Source organism: Pteronotus mesoamericanus, unplaced genomic scaffold (genome assembly GCF_021234165.1).
Source record: "Pteronotus mesoamericanus isolate MK-2021 breed Mesoamerican mustached bat unplaced genomic scaffold, CSHL_Meso_final contig_181, whole genome shotgun sequence".
Taxonomy (NCBI): Eukaryota; Metazoa; Chordata; class Mammalia; order Chiroptera; family Mormoopidae; genus Pteronotus; species Pteronotus mesoamericanus.
The window spans coordinates 5,931,696-5,951,033 of NW_026555077.1; the positions used below are offsets into that span (position 1 = coordinate 5,931,696).

Sequence of the window (19,338 nt, forward strand, 5' to 3'; positions counted from 1 at the left end):
AGTAATGTGGAAATCCTCCTTCGATACCAGGGGTACTGGTCCGTGGTCTGTTAGGACACGGGCTGCGAGGGAAGCTCATCTGAGCTCTGCCTCCTGACCCTCCTCCACCTGAACTCCATCTCCTACCCACCCACCCTCCACCCCATCTTCATCTGTGGAAAAACCAGTCTCTGGTGCCAAAAAGTTGGGAGACCGATGCTCTGTACTACAAATCTATGTCTATTTTTTATTAGTTTGGTAAAATACAAATAGTGATTTATTCTAGCACAGGCCTAGAACAGTTGTTGGCTCCTAATAGATGAACAATCAATAGCTTCTCACCTAGGTTATAATAATAGCTAATACTTCAATGTCAATTGCTATGTGCTAAGTAAGCACTGTAGTAATTTGATTTTATTTATGAAGTGATTTGATTTGCACACAATGAGCTAGCTACTGTTACCATATTTAGATGAGAAACTGAGGCACAGGGCCATAACATGCCTGAGATCACATATCTCACCAGAGGTAAAAATGGAATTCTAGCTCAGGCAATCTGACCGCAGGGCCTATGCATGTATTCGCAACACCACACTGCCTCGCTAAAAGTAAAGGTCTAATATGTGAGTCGTGGCTGTTTACTTACACATTCCTTTAAAAGAATCTGAGAAATTGATCAGAGTGGGATATGAAGTTGGGGAGCATTTAGGTGGTTATGCAGAAGAGCTGGCGGCACTTGAGGAACAAGAAGCAATGTTGTTTTTGAAGAATTACTTTCCTCACTTGGTCACATAACGTCTTGCAGAAAAACCTCCTGCATTAGATTGAGTGAAAGATGTAGTCGTCATGATTGCCAAGGGGGCTGAAGTGACAGAATAAATTACCTCACTGGAGCCAGAATGCACAGAAAACCAGGGGAGTTTTAGGGTAATTTGAACAATATTTGCAGTGGTGGCAGCACCTGGCTCTTTCTTCACAAGCAGCAGCAACAGGGAGTCCTTTTTAGGGCTCTGTTCTTGTCACCTAAAACTTACACAGGATAATTCACCCCCCTGCATACTAGAGATTCTTTTAGATCCACCTCTGATATATTAAAGGGGGGAAAAAAAAAAGAAAATAACCATTTTCAGGTTGAATAGCCTGGCCCTTGGATGCTGACATATGCCAAGTTGCAGCCCAATAGGAAATGAAACCACATTTCTTAAGGAAAAATTTGAAAGAAACCTATTATTTTTTCCCTTATTTTTGTGCATAAATTGCAATATATTTTATAGATTTTATTATTTGCAATGCCTTGGTGGGAGGTCAGAATTAGAATCATGGTATGTTGGTACTGGAAGAGATCCATTGCAGCTAAACCAACCATTTAATTTTTATATGAATGATAATTGTCACACAAATCTATGATGTATAACATCTGAATGAGTTACCAAGTAAATGTTCTGTACTTTCAAACTGACTGCTGATTTTAATCCTTGCTCAAACTTTCAATCTAAGGTAAATAATTCAAACCCTTTGACTTAAATGAAAATGCCCAAGGAGCTTTGTGGATTTCAAATCCACGATATGATTTTCATTGAATACATACCAGAGATCACAGTAAATCTGTATTAATGAAAGAGTTCTGGTGTTTTGGCTTATCAACAAGGTCCCCGTCCATTACAGGAAAAAAGAAAAACCTGTTGGCATTTGCTATTTTCAATAATAAAACCAAACCACATTGCATGAAGAACATTATTTATGAAAGATATAGAAGTTTTTAAATGTATTATTGAATTAATTCAGATTACACACCAGCTGTGCAATTTATGGTCCATTTTCAATATGGAATATTATTCAGTCACTAAAAAGAATGAATGAGCTATACCTGTGAGCTTCCAAGTGAGAAAAGCAGATAACAGATGTTTTTATAATGTAATCTCATATTGATGATTTGCATATAATGATATAAATAAGAAGAAAAGTGTGGAAGAATATATACTAGGTAATTAAAATAAATTGCCTGCTTGATGATGTGGGTAGGAGTTGAGGGACAGAAATAAATGTGCAGGAAAAGCGCAGCCAAGCGAAGAGAAAAGAGGAAAAACACTTCACCATAAAACATATGAAATGTACTTATTTTAAATTGCATATGCCATGCTTCCTTTATCCCCAAAAGAAATAAATGCAAACAAGAATACTGTTCTAATGCTATATGAGTTTATAGTCAGGAAACAGTGGAACATGCACTGAACTTAGAAGCAGAAAACCTGCGTATGAGTCTAGTCACTTTACCTTCTTATATGAGAGACTGAACAAGTTTCTCAGAGTCACATGGGGGAACAGAAAAGCTAGGGCTTCCAGCCTGAATATTAACTTTACAATTTCCTAGCTGTGTGCCACTGAGCACTTTTCACATAGAAAAATGAAGATAGAATTGCACATGTTATTATGAGCATTAAATGAAATCTGTATCAACTTTCAGGAAGGAATCTTGTTATTTAAATGCCATCTCCAAGTTATTTTTTTCATATTTGTAATCTAAAACCTAGAAGTTTTAAGTTTGAACACTGCACGATGACTTCACAATTAAGTGCGGCTATTTTGTACAATCTATCTGTAAGTGCTATACTTATAGTGACTGGGGAACTTAATAAAAATTAAATTGATTAGAGAGGCTTCCTAGAAAAATGTCTTCAATGACGTATAGAATTTGCATGGGGGAAGACGGTCTAGGTAGGAGAAAATCTGAACAATGGGCACTCTTTCTGGATCCATACTTAATCCATATTTCATGCTTCCCTCAAAGATTTCATGTTAGAGAAATTAGAGAATAATATTGATAATTAGAAAAGGCTCATATTTTATAAGGCATTGAAGAAAGGTACAGTAAGTTAGATTATGAAAATTAAGAATGCAGTGTTATTATTTAATTTTAGGGGGTTAGCATTGAATTAAAAGAGACTGAACAAATGATATTATCAGTTTAGTATGTAAGGTTTGTTGCTTATGCCTAGCATGCAGAGGGAAGAATGTTTGTTTATAGACTTTCTTATACTTTTTCTAATTATGTTCTCTGTAAACATATTTTTCCTAACCACAGTGTAGTCAGTTAACCAAGAGATATTTTTTATTGGGGAAATATATTGTCTTTAGTTAATAACAAGTTTCACATAGTCAGAGAATTAATTTTATACTCTTTGGTGTCCATTTATCTCATCATTTGATGCCAACTTTAATGTATTGAGTTCTTTTATTTAATCTTTTGAGATCCTGCAACACTCTATTTACCTCTATTTATTCATGAAGAAGAGTTTGTAAATGCATATTTAGTCATGAATTTGTGATATATTCTATGACTTGTGAAGACTGAGTATAGAATCCTAATGTTTACCCTACTCACTCTCAAATGAGGAAATGGTACATGAGGAATAATAGCCAAATGGATAATGAGGTACTACTTTATAAATAGTTTGGCAAGGTCCTTACAAATCTCTAAAGAAGCTCTTTCCTGGAAAACTGAGTTGAAGCTACAGTATGGCTCAAAGTAGCTTAATTCTTCTGCCTGATCCACTTCACCATTTTGAGATTGCTGGGTCATCTCTTTCTGCCTAACTGCATGGCAGTTAAGAGGCAAGCACAGAAGTCTGTTCTTGAGAAAGTCAGTTCACCCAAGAGACTTCCAAATGAAATACATAAAATGAAAGAGCAAAATCCAGAGTGTTCAGAGGGTCCAGACGCTCTTACCACATCAATCATGTGGTCGCCGGACAGAAGAAGGCAGTGATATTGACTCAAGAAGCAAAAAAAGAGAAGGTGCCTGACTTTAACGAAGAACAAAACTTGGTACAGGGAATGTCCTGAGCTCAGGCTAAATGACTGCAATACAGTGAGATAAATATTAAAATGGATAAGTTCTAGATAGGCCAAGTAGAAACAAATGTAGAAGTGATTCTTTGTGTGAACCAAAGAAGGTTTAACAGCAGAAGACACATTAGGAATAAGTAGATGTTTGTCAGATGGTAACAAGGAGAAAATTTCAGAAATAGGGAAATACGTGAGCCATTTTAAGTTTGGGGAAAAATAAACAGTTTGGTATGACTGAAGAAATTTGATAGGGCAAAATGAAAACCAGGGAGGTAAATTGATATGAGAGGGACTGAAATATGCTAAAGAATATAGGTTGTATCTTCTGACAGCCTACCTCTTCTGCGTCCCTTTTACCTATAAGGAATTCTGTGATTACATTGGGCCAACCAAATAATCCATGATAATCTTCCCATATCAAGGCCAGCTGATTAGCAACCTTAATTTCTTCTCTCAATGCAACCTAAAATAGTCATATATTGTAAAGATTAGAGTGTAGGCATTTTGGAGGGCCATTATTTTGGCTACCACACCTAATTTTGTATCCATCGATTGAACAGATTACTTTACAATATGACATTCTTATAATACTGTTTTACAATAACAATTACAATAATAGACCATAGGATTACCTTGTAAGAGATAAAAAAGTAATAAAAAATTATTGTCATGAATCCTCTAAAAATGCATAAACCATATTGGCAGGTAGCTCATTCTTCCTTCAGAAAACGACTCAGCAAAGGAGTGGAAGGATTCATTTAGGTAACATTTTATTTGCTAGAGAAAGATTTGACAGACTGTATTTCAATAGCTGGAGAAATTAAAATCACAACATTTAGTGTATTGGCATACTTTTACAGGTAGGTGCAGAACAATGACATATTTTTGAAATCTAGTCACTGCTTCATTTTAATGAGATGATCTGAGGATAGATAGAAGCCATATATTTAAGCAGATATGCTTTAATAGGTAGAGGCAAACTGTCAGAAAATAGCTCCACTGTGAAAATTTCTACCGTTCTTAGTGATTTCTTTGTTATAAATAACACTTTTAAGTGTGTACTTTTCTGAACAGAAAAAAATAGCAATTCACTTTATGAATACTTCCATATTTACAATGCCCTTTTAAAAATTGTAAGTTAAAAGGGAATATTACAACATGAACTACAGTATTTCTAAAATTACAAAAATAAAGAACTCATACAAGTATGATGAGATTCAATATTTTTCATTACACTGAAAGGTTATAGAATAGAAAACTTTAGCTTTATTTACAGGCATGAACACTATATTTTGACACATTTATGTATTACTGATTAAGCATTTGCAGTCACAATCTGTGAAATAAGTACAGCAATAGCATATACCTTATTCTAATGTTAACCTAAAAACAGAGCAGAAATGTTTGTTTTTTTCTTTTGTGAAGTTATGTGGTTTTTAGAATATCAGGAAAGAAAATGGATATAACAGATATAGGTCCAGGTTATTTTAGTAGAAATTTACTTTCAGAACAATTCACAAAAAGGTAAGATGTATTCACTCAATTCTTTATTTTATTTCTATAATTCTTCATCTAGTTTACAAAAAATACAAGTTTACTCAAAATACAATCTATTGTTATAACAGCCATTCCCTTTCTACTATTTTATATTCTGTGCCTTCATTCTCTTATGTTCCACTTTCTGTAACAGAGCTCATTATCAAGGTGATAGGGGACTAGTTTCAAAGGCAACATGAGTCACAAAATATCAAGCCAGTGGTTTCCTTCAGGACATTCATATAATTTTGTGTTAGAAAGAAAATCTTTCCTTGCGTGCAGTGATATCACTCCTGAAAAACCAATTACTTTCCAAATGTCTGCAATACTATTTTTGACATAACTAAGTCATATAGGGAAGCACAGTATAGCTATACAGTACATAATTTTACCTCTTATTAGATTAAGTTTTTACACTGTAAACAGGAAAACTGATTTAAAATATAATTATATACCAATAATAATTAGATAATTTGAGTAATTTTTATACATTGGCCATCCACAGCTTGGCTTTTTTATTTTTGTGCAGCAATTGTTATCCATAGTTCCCTTTGTTTACCTTAAACATCCAAAACAGCAAGGGACATTTTTGAACAATCTATAATACTCTTCTTGGATCTAAAAAAGAAAAAGAGAAAAGAAAGGGTAAGGGAGAAATATTAAACATAATTGCAATGATCACATCAAATTATTTTCAAATCACATTGTTATATTTGGTTTTTTAAATTATTAATGCCTCTGATTATGAGAAAAAGCTCAAGTGAATATAAGCTATATTTATATTCCTAATAGTAAGTTTTTAAAAAGCATATTTTCCTAAGAACAGCTAGGTATTCTGATTTTTTGATGCTAAAATATACTGCATTTAGGCAATAAAGATTCAAGTCATGAATCTGAGGATTTTTATCAGTTTGGCAACTGATGCTACATGAAGATACTATAGAATTGACCAGAGTAATAAATTGCTTACCTTTCTAGATAAAACGCACAGGAATAAGAAAATGAACATTCCTTGGAAGGCGTTGCTGATGGTGAAGAGGTAAGCTGTCACCACTGATGCATGTACAACATGGAGAACCCCGAAGATCCAGGTAGTGCCAAGAAGGAACAGAAGAGCAAGGGCTCCTCTGGCACAAGACCTAGAACATGTTTGAAATATTCCAGAAAAGAAAGTTATGCATACTCAACACATCCCCAACTTTCTAAAATTATGTGGGACATGAGTTTTTGGTATAACTAAAAGATCTTTTGCAAAGACCAACAACAATTTTGAAACTGACACATTCTGCACAGTTACATGGGACAGCCTTTAGGGTTTGCTACTGCACTGTGGCAGAGATGGGCTTCTAAAATCAAGCCAGTGCTGGGATCCGTCCTGCCTGGTTTCAGGGACTGTAGCCTTGCCGACTGGTGAGAGGGCCCCAAAGCTAGAGCAGAGCAAGGAGGCCTTGGGAAAATAGGCCACTGAGGAGACAAAATCTGTCCCCCTGGCAGGGGCACCAGTCCCTGCCTCCCTCTCATCACCCTGCTAGGCCTTGGAGGATGATTGGTTAGTCAATGGTGGGTAAGACCCCTCTATGGCAGGGGCAACCTAAGACAGGCACAGTCACATGGGCATGAGGGAAGAACTTGGGGGACACGGAGAAAGGGCAAAAGACCCACACCCTTTGGCTTTGATATGGCCTCATTCTATCTGAAAGAAGTCTCCTTATCTCGTGGCGGTTCTAATCCCCCAGGCTGGTTATGGTTTGAAACAATACTGGAGACAGCTCTAAACTGTATTGGGCCATTCCTGGGGGAAATCAGGCCTAGAAGTGAATTCTTTGAAGCATGCTTTGTTTTTCCCTTAAAAGCTATGATAACCAGCTCATTCTGGGAAGGAAATTTACATTATTCACAGACCCTGACCCTAAACCCTTTGGCGTTCTTATGTTTATGCTCTTATGTTTAATCGTCTTGCCTCGGACCCATGTAAGTTGGTGTGTTCCCACCATTCGTTTTCTTTAAAACATCATCTATTCTCTGTAAACATTACATACTGATGTAATGAGATCACCTGTACATTCTTACTACCTATCCCCCATGGATAACCCTTTCAATAAAAGCCATTGGATACAGGGGCTTGGGACATTCCCCACTGGAGGGAATTGCTACATCCCTCCCGGCAGAATGAGAAATGTCTGGGATGACTTATTTTGTTTCACCATCCACGCTGGTCCGGACTGTACTCTTCTGGCCAGAGCCCCAAGCCATCTCAGCTGGTGCCTTGACAGGGACCTTCAGGACCCACTCCACCTCAAGGCAGCATTATTAAAATATGCTATTTTTCAAGGGATTTTCTTAATCTTAACATATTCTCATCTGGTATACTGCAGTGTGTATGTTTTGATTTCAAATCTAATGTTGCAGTAATTCCTGAGGGTAAGACAATATCTGTTAGGAAACATTTTCTTTACGAGACTTTGAGAAGTATATTGTATGAACTGTGGTCAGCACATATGCCTGACATCAAAGTAAGCTTCTGCTTTTTTTTTTTTTTAACGTTTATTAGAGAAGAAAGTGAGGAATAAAAGTTGATGTTTTTTAACTTGTGCAGTAATGTTACCTCCAAATAAATTCATGTCAGAATACTAATTTCTTAAAAATTAAAGAAAAATACATGCACATACTTTGACCTATTTTCAGCTTATTTTCTGTGTCTTTTGGTGAAACTGTTCATTGAGGACACCACCTTCAGAATGAGGCAGCTAATGATTATTTTCCCATTCATTTTTAGTCTAAGCATTCTTTAATGTAGAAGATGGTTTAGCATTGTACTTCAGAAAATGAGTCATTTTTAACTTCATTAAAACCAGCACACTGCATGAAACTATGAATGGTGAGAAGTAAAAGAAAGTAACTGATCAAACATTTGCTAAATCCTAACTATAAATCTTGTGCAATGTATTGAACTACAGGAGTGTTCCCAAGCAACCCAACATCAGTTGTGTCTAATGCTCCCTAGACTACATTTCAGTTTTTCCTAAACAAACTATTTTCAAGTTCTCAATAAATCAGCTTTAAAGACAGGACATTAAAGGGAAAATCATGCCAGTAAGCAAATTAAGAAACACAGGAATAAAACAAGTTATGAAGCTTTGAGAAATGTTTTGCAAAAGAAAATCACTAAGGCTCACTATTGCTTAAACTGGTCATCCTTTTTTCTTTCAAAGAGGACTATGCTTAAAAAGATTGTTTTACTCACCATTTGTTCTGTGGTGATTGTGGGCTTATTAAACATACTAAATGCTACTTAACAATAACTTTTAATAATGGAGAAAGTATAAAAATCATTAAAAATTGTCCTTCCAAAACTTACTTGTACTTTAAATTACTATAGCTTTTAATTTCTACAGAAAGTAGACATGAGAAACATTTACCTTATGTTTTCATAGCAACTGACTTCTGGTTTCAACCCTGCAGTGTGACGAAAAACTTTGTATATGATAAATCCAAAAGCCAAGAGATTAACCTGAGAAAATAAATTCATTTCAAACAGGAGATAATTTTTATAGTAGATATAAACACATAAAAGAAATAAACAAATAGTAAAGATTTCAAATTAACAGAAACTAAAAAATCATGGCATTTTTATGTATATGACAAAGTACAAACACTCTGGTACACCTAGGAAAACAAATCTGTGGTTTATTTTTACAATATTACTCAAAGTTGTAACTACACATTGTAGTTAGTACAATTTGGCAGATTGTATTAAGCAACCTGTTCAAGAAAATTCTTCAGATTTAATGATCACATCTATAGATTGATAACATCTGCTACCAATGCCATGATCAGTATACATATTAAAATAAATTTTGGTTTTGAAACTTTATGAACACTTGAGAAATCAAATTTTTTTTCATTAAATGTGTTTTGTTTCTTTAAGAAGAGTTAGTGGGAGAATCAAGATGACGGAGGTGTGAGTGGAAGTCACACTGACCTCCTCCCAGGACCAATCTGGAATTACAACTAAATTGTAGAGAAATCACCTGGAACAAACAATTGAACAATAGCGAGAAAGGAGCCTTACAATCTCAGACAGACAGAAGAATCAGCTTTAGCGCAAGCAACCTAACTGGTAAGGAGTGTGGTGCAGACTTGAGAAGGCGGGTGGGGCACCCATGGGTGACAGCACCAGAAGGATATTGAAAGGGCCAGTTGGATCCCTCTGAGAAGAGAGAGGTCTAAACCAAAAGCAGGGATCTCCGGCCTAAGGCACCAGAGCCCTAAAAGTACACAGAAAACAGCCAGCTGCAAAAATCAGCAGGGTTGTTCTCTGCCAGAAATGGGTAGCTGGAGATGCAAAGAGCTGTTTAAAGGGCCAACGCATAAATTTTTATTTGAAGCCACTTACCCCGGGCTTTGGCAAAGGTGGGGGAAGTGTGGGCTAGAGATGCCTGAGGAGAGGCTGGGGAAAGAGGCTTTGGGGAGAGAACTGAGAGAGTAAGTGGCGGGATCTCGGAGCTGACTCATCCCCCATATGGCAGCAGCCATATTGCTCAGGCAGACCACTCCCCTGAGTGGCACTAGGGTGAGAGAAAACAATAGCCCTGCCCCCAGGAGAGACTCTGCCCTGCCATGAGCTGTCTAAGCCAGCTTGCTGAGTGCAGAGTGACTAGATTAACAGCTGAAGGAGACAGCCACAAACAGTAGGTTACTGGAAGTCTGGAACAGACTGCCTAAGGTCAGACAAGGACAACATCTGACATCATCAGAGGCAGATCCAGAAAGTAAAAATAGCGGTCTCCTACCATAGAAGTTCACACCACAAAGTCAGGAAATCAAGACAGATCAATTTAAGAAACAGAAGCAAAAAAGAAGAGTCTCACAAATAATGGGAAGACAAAGAAATACTCCCCATGTGAAGGGAAAGGAGGAATCCCCAGAAAGAGAACTAAATGAAACAGAGGCAAGTAAACTATCAGTTATTGAGTTCCAAATAATGGTTCTAAGGAAGCTCAATGAGCTCAGTGAGCTCAGAGAGAATTACAAATATCTACAGGGAAACTACGAGGAACCTACTGCAAACTCTATCAGCATGAAAAAGGACATAGAAACTATCAATAAAAGACAAGAGGAGATGAAGAATACAATTTCTGAATTGAAGAACACAGTAGAAGGAATCAAAACCAGGCTAGATGAAGCAGAGGATCGAATCAGCAAGCTGGAGGACAAGGTAGAAAAAAACTCCCAGAAAGAGCAAGAAAATGAAAGAAGACTAAAAAAGAATGAAGAGGCATTCAGGGAAATGCAAGACAACCTGAAATGGAATAATATCTGTAAAATAGGGATACCAGAAGGCAAAGAGGAGGAGGAAGGGATAGAGAACCTGTTTGAAAAATAATGATGAAAAACTTCCCTAACTGGAGGAGAGAAAATGTCACACAAGTCCAGGAAGCACAGAGGGTCCCATTCAAGAGGAACCCAAAGAGGCCCACTCTAAGACACATTATCTTTAAAATGGCAAATATCAAAGACAAACAGAAAATCCTAAAGGCAGCAAGAAAGAAAGAAAGAAAGAGGAAGTAACATATCGGGGAGCCCTGATACAGCTAGTAGCTCAACAGAAACACTGCAAGCCAGAAGGGAGTGGCAAGAAACATTCCAAGTCATGAAAAGCAAAGGCCTGCAACCAAGACTGCTCTACCCAGCAAGGCTCTCAATTAAAATGGAAGGCGAAATAAGGAGTTTCCCAAACAAAAGAAGGCTGAAAGAATACACCTCCACCAAACCAGCATTGCAAAATATGCTAAAGAGACTGTTTTAAGATGAAGAAAAAGAGTCTATGAATACCCAGTTCCTTTCACAGTTGCCAATACTTGATATTACCAACATTTTTAATACATATTAATCTGATTGTGACAATGATGTGTTATCTTAATTGTTCCTTTATTATTTATTGAAACTAAACCTGCTTTCGTATATTTCTTGCCTATTTCTATTATTCTTTTTAAAAAGCTTTAAATGGCTTTTTGGTATTCTTTATCCATTTTTTGAATAAAGGTTTGTATAATTTTTTTTCCCTAAAAAAACTATTACCCCTTTTTTAGATGTGTGGCAAGTACTTTCCCATTCTTTTAGTTGTCCTTTAACATTTCTTATATGTATATTACTATATAGTCTTAAATGTTTAATATAGTCATATTGTCAATATTTTACTATATAGCTTCTGGGTTTGAGTATTTTACTTCGGGGTAAGAAAAATATTAGTTTGTATTTTCTCCTAAAACTCCTTAGATTTTACATGTTTATTTTTTACTCACCTGAATATTTCTTGTATAATGTGTGAAATAGGGCTCTATATTTCTTTTATTTCAAGTAATAGTTGCCCATGCACCTTATTTGTTGAATAAGCCCTATTTTACCCATTGATTTGAAATATCAATTTAATCATATATTACATTTTAGACAGATATATACACTTGTCTCTAGAATGCTCATGATATTTCATTGATCTACTTGATTATTTCTGTGCTGGTGTCATGTTTTAATTGCTGCGACTTTATATGGTTTTAAATTTTTTAATATTTTATAATTAACTTTGACATTAAAAAAATAAAATCAATCTGCATTTCAAAATGAATGAAAGAAATAAAGAAGAAAGAAGGAAAGAAAGAGAAAAAAAGAAAGGGAGAAAGAAATTAAAAAGAAAGAAAGATGAAACTTCTACCTTTTGCGCCATCATGGATGGAACTGGAGAATATTATGCTAAGTGCAATAAGTCAGTTGGTGAAAGACAAATACCATATGATCTCACCTATAAGTGGAATCTATTCAACAAAATAAACTAATGAACAAAATAGACCATAGGCGTGGAAACATGGAGCAGACTGAAAGTGACCAGAGGGGATGGGGAAAGAAAGGGAAAGGACTAGACAAAGAACATGTATGAATGACCCATGGACATGGACAACAGAGTGGGAATTGGCTGTGGGAACAGGGGGTGGGGGTGGGATGGGTGGAGGTAGGTAAACAGGGAAAAACTGAGACAACTGTAATAGAATAAACATGACTTAAAAATAAAAAAAGAGAAGCATTAGTGATAATTCTGTCAATACTTTAAAAATTTAAACTGAAAAAGAAAAGTTAAAAAGAAATAAAAAACCTCAATAAAATACCCTCAACTTCTTTTGTTAGAGAATTTTTGCATGTCCTCTTTTATACAGTTCATCTAGCTATCTTTCCTAATATTTATGCTGAGATTTCCTTTTCTTAGAGTTAACTAATGAAATTTTAAAATATTAATCAATTAAATAAATGTTTGCTTGAAAGCATATATACATTTTATTGATAAACATCATTATAATATCTGTATTTTCTAATATGTGCTTAAAAGGATACACAGAATTTGTACCTTTTTGTTTCAATCCTCAGCTCAGGATATGCTTATTTATTTTACAGAGAGTGAGATAAACACTGATGTGAGAGATAAACATCTATCAGCGGCCTCTCATACATGCCCCGACTGAACCGGCAACCCAGGTATGTGCCCTGCTGAGAATCAAACCCATGAACTTTCGACTTATGGGATGGTGCTCCAACCAACTGAGCCGCACTGATTAGGGCACAATTTACATCCATTTTAAAGTGACTGTATTATGAAAAGTTTCCTCTTCTTTTTTTTCCTTTTTCTACATTTTTGGAAACCTGCAAGTCATATTTAAAGTTTGAGAGGACTAATTGAGAGTTATATTTTAAATGAATATCTATATTAATGTGAGTATATAATTTAAAATAATATAGAAATAATTTGTATATTAATCCTTCATTGAATATATTTTTAAAAATTTTTCTAAAATTGTGTTTATTTATTTTTAGAGAGAGGAGGAGGGAGGGAGAAAGAGAAACATCAATGTGTGGCTGCCTCTCATGCGCCTCCCACCGGGGACCTGGCCTGCAACCCAGGCATGCACTCTAACTGGGAATCGAACCAGCCGTCCTTCGGTTTGAAGGCCGAGTCTCAATCCACTGAGCCACACCAGCCAGGGCTTATTGAATGTATTTTATTAATTCAAACAGATATTCAAAAGCTATTTTGTAATAACAATAGCAAAATACAATATTTTTATTTTCAGCTAATTCTTACACTAGTATTTCAAAAGTTCATAGTTACAGAAAAATTCTCTTCTTCTATGTTTTAGGGAGTTTTATATAGCTTCTCAATATAAAAGTTAATAATTATTATTAAAAGCAGTATAAAGTAATGGGTCAGATAATTCTATGTTGTCACTTCTCCATAGAGAGGTCCTTGAGAGAAAAATAAGGGTTTGGTTTTTTCTTCCTGCTTCCAAATGTTTATTGCTTCTAATTATATGACTAATTAATTCTAATTACCTTAATGCTTCCATACAAAGAAAAAAACTTTAGCAATTGCAGAGAGGAAGTACAGTATATATAAAATGATTGAGTTAAGAGTTTCACCTTATTATGTGCTCAAATAACTGAAATGACAATTTAATACTTAATTTTATAAATAATCTTTAGTACTTATGAAAAAGGATATATATTATTCTCTAGGTTTCCATGGCTACCACTTCTTTAAATAAATTTGGAAACAACAGTTGTATTTAGTTTTATAAACATATCCATTATTTAAATAATTAAAACGCATTAAAAATTGCCTAGTATAAATAATATACTCAAAAACATTATAGGTTTGAAAGTCTTCAAATAATTTTAATAAGATGTTTATATTGAACTTGTTATCTCAACAAAGGAAGAGTCACAATATAAAACAACCTCAAATGATAAATTGTTTTCTAATGTATCATTTATCTACATAAGTAATTCATAATACTTATTAAAGTTTCTCCAAATTCTGTTTTTGACAAAATAGATTTGAAAAATATTTGTTCATACTGTATTGGTTTCTCACAAGTGCGCATACATTGTGGATATGCTCTTCTACATCACACAGTAAAATATTGAAGGGGAGAAATGGAACATTCCCATGGGTTATCCCATCCTGAAAAGTACTTTTTTTTTTTTTTTTTTTTTTTACAAAAGGGAAGCTGTTTACATACTTATAAAAACCAGGTTCCACTGGATAGCTAGGAGACTAATTCCTATTCCACAAATTCATTTTCCCAATCGTAAGAGAAAACAGATTAAACATTTTTATCAATAGGTATTATGGTTTTATGTAATGAAAAAAAATCTCACATTGGTTCTGTTATCCACAATCATTATAGTAATACTAATACAGGGAACTTTTTATTTGTATTTATAAAGGGTCTATTAAATAGCTGGTACAGTGGTAAAGGGGTACATATTAATAACTACAACATTGTCCTTTGTTCTCATAAACTTATTAAGAAGATGGATAGTAAACAAATAATCATACAAATACAAATACTTACAAAGTTTACAAATTGTGATAAATAATAGTAAGTCACAAATTTAGACTGTCAGAAGAGACAAAATGGGGCTTGATTAGAACAAAGGTTTGGAAGCACTTCTTTTAAGATTTAGCATTTAAACCAATACCTGATAAATTATAGTGCATTAGCAAATCAACAATGAAGGGAAAAAGGCTTTCTATTAAGGAAAATGGCTTAGAAAAAAGTCATGCAGTGCCTGGGGTGCAGTAAACACAGGGAAGAGTAGCATGATGTGAGGTAGGTGAAGTAGACAGAGATAGGACTCAGATTCTATCTTAAATGCAAAGGTTTTTTATTTATTCTTTTAGCCAGCAATCACAGGTAAAGTACTGCAGGTCTTTCCTCAAGGAACTTATGGTATAATGGAGAAGATAACCAGTCCACAGGAAAGTACATTACTATTCAATAAGTGCCATGCAGCTATTTGCAGAGTAAAGTAAAATAACAAAGATGAAAAGAGCCTAAGGTATTATTTCTAAGCCTACCTTAAATGACTGGAATCATATAATGGCAACCCAGTGAAAATGAATGATTACCCTGGATCTTGGTTATTGGATCTACCTATGTACACTGATTTCCCAGGTAATCACATCCTATAACTCAAAATACTATTCTTAGGTCGTATCTGACCTCTCCACTTGGAAATCTAATAGGCATCCTGAATTAAACATGTCAAAACCCAGGCTTCTGGTTAAGATGGAGGCGTAGGTAGACACACTTCACCTCTTCTCACAACCAGAGAGGGAATTATAACTATATCTCAAAATAAATGACAATCAGAACTGTCAGAAAATCGAGCTGTATGGATATCCAACAACCAAGGATTTAAAGAAGTCAGATTCATGGAGACAGGTAGAAGGGATGGAGTCGAAGAGACGGGCGGAGAGGCGTGGAGCTGTGGTGTGGTGTGGAGGGGTGGAGGTGGTGGTGGAACTGGTGGTCGCACACTCACTGTCTGGTGGATAAAAATTGGGAGGGATACCTTGGGAGGAGCAATCCCAGCTCCAGGCCAGACCCCACAGCCGAGGATTCCAGCGCTGGGAAGATAAGTCCCCATAACTTCTGGTTTTAAAAACCAGTGGCAGTTGGGGCTGTGGAAGAAACTGCTGAGTTTTCAGGAGAGTCTGTTTTAAGGGCCCTCATAGACATAGAACATATGCACACATACCCACTCAGGATTCACCACTAGAGCAACAGCTGGAAGGGCGCAAGTCTCATACAGGAAGTGAGTTAAGTGACTGGAAATGTGACAAGTGCAGGGCAAAACTCCGGAAGCCAGGCAGCAGCACTATTCCCTCTCCGAGCTCTCCTCTCACAAAGAGCAGCAAAGCAATAAAGTCGGTTGCCCCACCCTGGTGGTTACCTAAGACTCTACCCCACACAATTTACATGTGCCTTTTCTAAGGCAGGGAGTCAAAGCAGCTCTACCCAATACACAGAAACAAACACAGGGGAGCTGCTGAATTGAGAAGACAAAGAAATGTCGCCCAAGTGAAAGAACAGAACAAAACCCCAGGAAAAGAACTAAGCAAAATGGAGATAGCAACCTATCAGATGCAGAATTCAAAACACTGGTGGTGAGGATGCTCAAGGAACTGATTGAATATGGAAAAACATAAGGGAAGAAGCTAAGGTTACACTAAATGAAATAAAGAGAAATCTACAGGGAACCAACAGTGGAGAAGATGAAGCCGAGAATCAAATCAACAGTTTGGAACACAAAGAAGGAAAAAGCATTGAATTGGAACAGCAGGAAGAAAAAACAATAAAATAAAATGAACAAACAAACAAACAAAAAGACAAGGAGGATAGGCTTAGGAGTCTCTGGAACAAACTTAAACATACTAACATCTGAGTCATAGGGGTGCCATAAGGAGAAGAGGAAGAGTAAGAAATTGAAAATTTATTTGAAAAAATAATGAAAGAAAACTTCCTTAATTTGGTGAAAAAAATAGACATACAAGTCTAGGAAGAACAGAGCCCCAAACAAGTTGAACCCAAAGAGGACTACACGAAAACACATCATAATTAAAATGCCAAAAGGTTAAAGGTAAAGAGAAACTTAAAAGCAGCAAGAGAAAAGCAGAATTACATATAAAGGAGTTCCCATTAAGACCATGAGCTGATTTCTCAAAAGAACTTTTTCAGGCAAGAAGGCACTGGCAAGAAGTATTCAAAGTGAAGATAAGCAAGGACCTATATATAACCTAGATTACTCTATCTAGCAAAGCTATCATTTAGAAGGGAAAGGCAGATAAAGTGCTTTCCAGACAAGGCAAAGCTAAAGGAGTTCATCATCACCAAACCGTTATTACATGAAATATTCAAGGGACTTAAGAGAAAGAAGATCAAAACTATGAACATTAAAAGGGCAACTAATTAACAACTACCAACTAAACCTGACGAAGTAAACTAAGCAAATAACTAGAACAAGAACAGAATTGTAGATATGGCGATCATTTGGAGGGTTATGAGCTGGTAGGGGGAAGAAGAGAATGGAGAAAAAGGTGCAGGGAATAAGCTGAATTGGTAGATGCAAAATAGGCAGGGGGTTGTCAAGAATAGTATAGGAAATGGAGAAGCCAAAGAACTTATATGCAAGACCCACAGACATAAACTAAGGGTGGAACTGCTGGAGGGAAGGGGAGTGCTGAGCAGAGGGATACAAAGAGGGAAAATTGGACAACTGTAATAGCATCATAAAATATATTTTTGAAAAATGTCAAAACCCAAATTACTATTCTTTCCTCAAAGAACCTATTTTTGCAGCAATCTTGACTACCTGGGAAAAAAGTTATCTTTCTTGCAAATCAGTCGTATTTATCAGCAAACTGTTAGCCTCTACCTTTAAAATATGTTCAGAATATCTTTATCACTCATGGTCTTCACAGCTCCTCTCCTGGAAGAGGCCACCATCATCCCTCGCCTGGACTAATAAAAAGCCTCTTAACCAGTCTCCCTTCTTCCGGCTTGCCCTCCTGCAATCCATTCTCATTACAGCAGTCAGATGGATACCTTTATTTTATTTATTTATTTATTTATTTATTTATTTATTTATTTATTTATTTATTTTCATCCAAATACATTTGTCTCCATTTTCCTGCTACCATGTTCTCCGCCCTACCCACCCCCACCTCCCACTCTCACTCTTTCCCCACTTTGGCTTTGTCCCTTGGTCCTGTATATATGTTCCATTTCTCTGTTCAGAAACCTCCAGTGGCTTCCTGTCTCAGAGTTAGAACTGAAGATCTCACAATGGCCTCTGGGGTCTGAAACAATATACCTCCTCCCTCACACCCTACTTTGTTCTCTGGTCACTTCATTCTGCTCCCATTGGATTTCCTGCCCTCCCTCCAGCACACCCAGCATGCCTGCAAGATGATTGTGCTTGCTGGGCCCTCAGATATTCTCCTAGCTCATTCCCTTACCACCTCTGCTTAAATGCTGCTTGCCTACATAGTGCTTCCCAGTGTGCTTTTATGAAAATCTAAAACCCAAATGATAAATCAGATCTAGATCAATTCCATGGAAATATAGAGAATGGTGGTATTCTTTATAATGTTGAACAATGCAGATTTTGTATGCAAACATGTTCTTCCCTTGCCTTCATCACCAGAAAACTGCCAAAGCTTTCCTTTACTAAAAGTTAGTAAGGTTCCTCTGAGACTTCTTCTAAGCCTCAACCTTGGCCTTCAGTGTCCATCCTTGCAGAGTCCAGTTTGAGTGAGAATTGTGCTGAATCAGCTTAGAGAAGATCCTCCTATTTTGATATCTAATCAAATTCCTCACCTCCTAACCTTGATGTCTGATCATCCTGGCCTGCCTTTCAGCAAAAATCTTGTTAAGGTAAGTATAGCAAGAATTCCCCCTAACCTTGATGTCTCTTCTTAGTAATTTTCCATCCATGAACCACTGCTTCCTGACCTCAACACACAGCCTGCTCCTTGGCTATAATCCCCAGAAGTCTTTATTGTATTCATAATTGAACTGAATCTGTCATTCTTATTGTGACAGTCTTGATACCCCTCACAGTAGTCCCGAATAAAGTCTTCCTTACCATTTTAACAAATGTCAGAGTTTTTTTCTCTAAAAACTCAGAGCCAAATTTAACATCGTTATAATATTCAGTAAATTTTGCGTAATTGAAAAAAAATCTAAATTTGTTTCTTTTATACTGCTTGCAATCTCTCTTTATCCATAAGTACATAAGCTAGTTTAAATCCCATTTCTAATAGAGTAAAAAAAAAAACCAACAAAACTGTAAATAAAGAATTAATATCACCTAAATCCACGTGATCTTATTTACTTAGAGGTGGAAATTACGTTGAAGTTACATTTTACATGGTATGGAACAGTATCCTTTGGGAGGCAATGTTTTATGAAATATGTATGAACGGCCTGAGATAAGAACAAAAACTCAAAATTATATAGACTTAAGAAGTATTTCTGATAATAAGAAATAGTTCACAATTATTTAAGAAGTAATGTCTGAGGCTAGAGAAATATCTGCAATTTAGGTTAAATAGTTAGAAATATACCATTAGCACTGTGCTTA

At 36.0% G+C, this 19,338-nt stretch overlaps 1 protein-coding gene across 1 annotated transcript in view; it reads right to left on the minus strand.

The window, feature by feature from the left end:
* Nucleotides 1-5,376: 5,376 nt before the first annotated feature.
* ADGRL4 (adhesion G protein-coupled receptor L4) overlaps nucleotides 5,377-19,338 on the minus strand; it is a 116,480-nt gene continuing 102,518 nt past the window's right edge. The window contains exons 14-16 of the mRNA XM_054566898.1: nucleotides 8,781-8,872; nucleotides 6,332-6,500; nucleotides 5,377-5,979 (exon numbers count right to left, since the gene is read on the minus strand). Of these exons, the coding sequence (XP_054422873.1) occupies nucleotides 5,917-5,979; nucleotides 6,332-6,500; nucleotides 8,781-8,872 (324 nt within the window). The 3' untranslated portion in view covers nucleotides 5,377-5,916. The remainder of the gene's footprint in view (nucleotides 5,980-6,331; nucleotides 6,501-8,780; nucleotides 8,873-19,338) is intronic.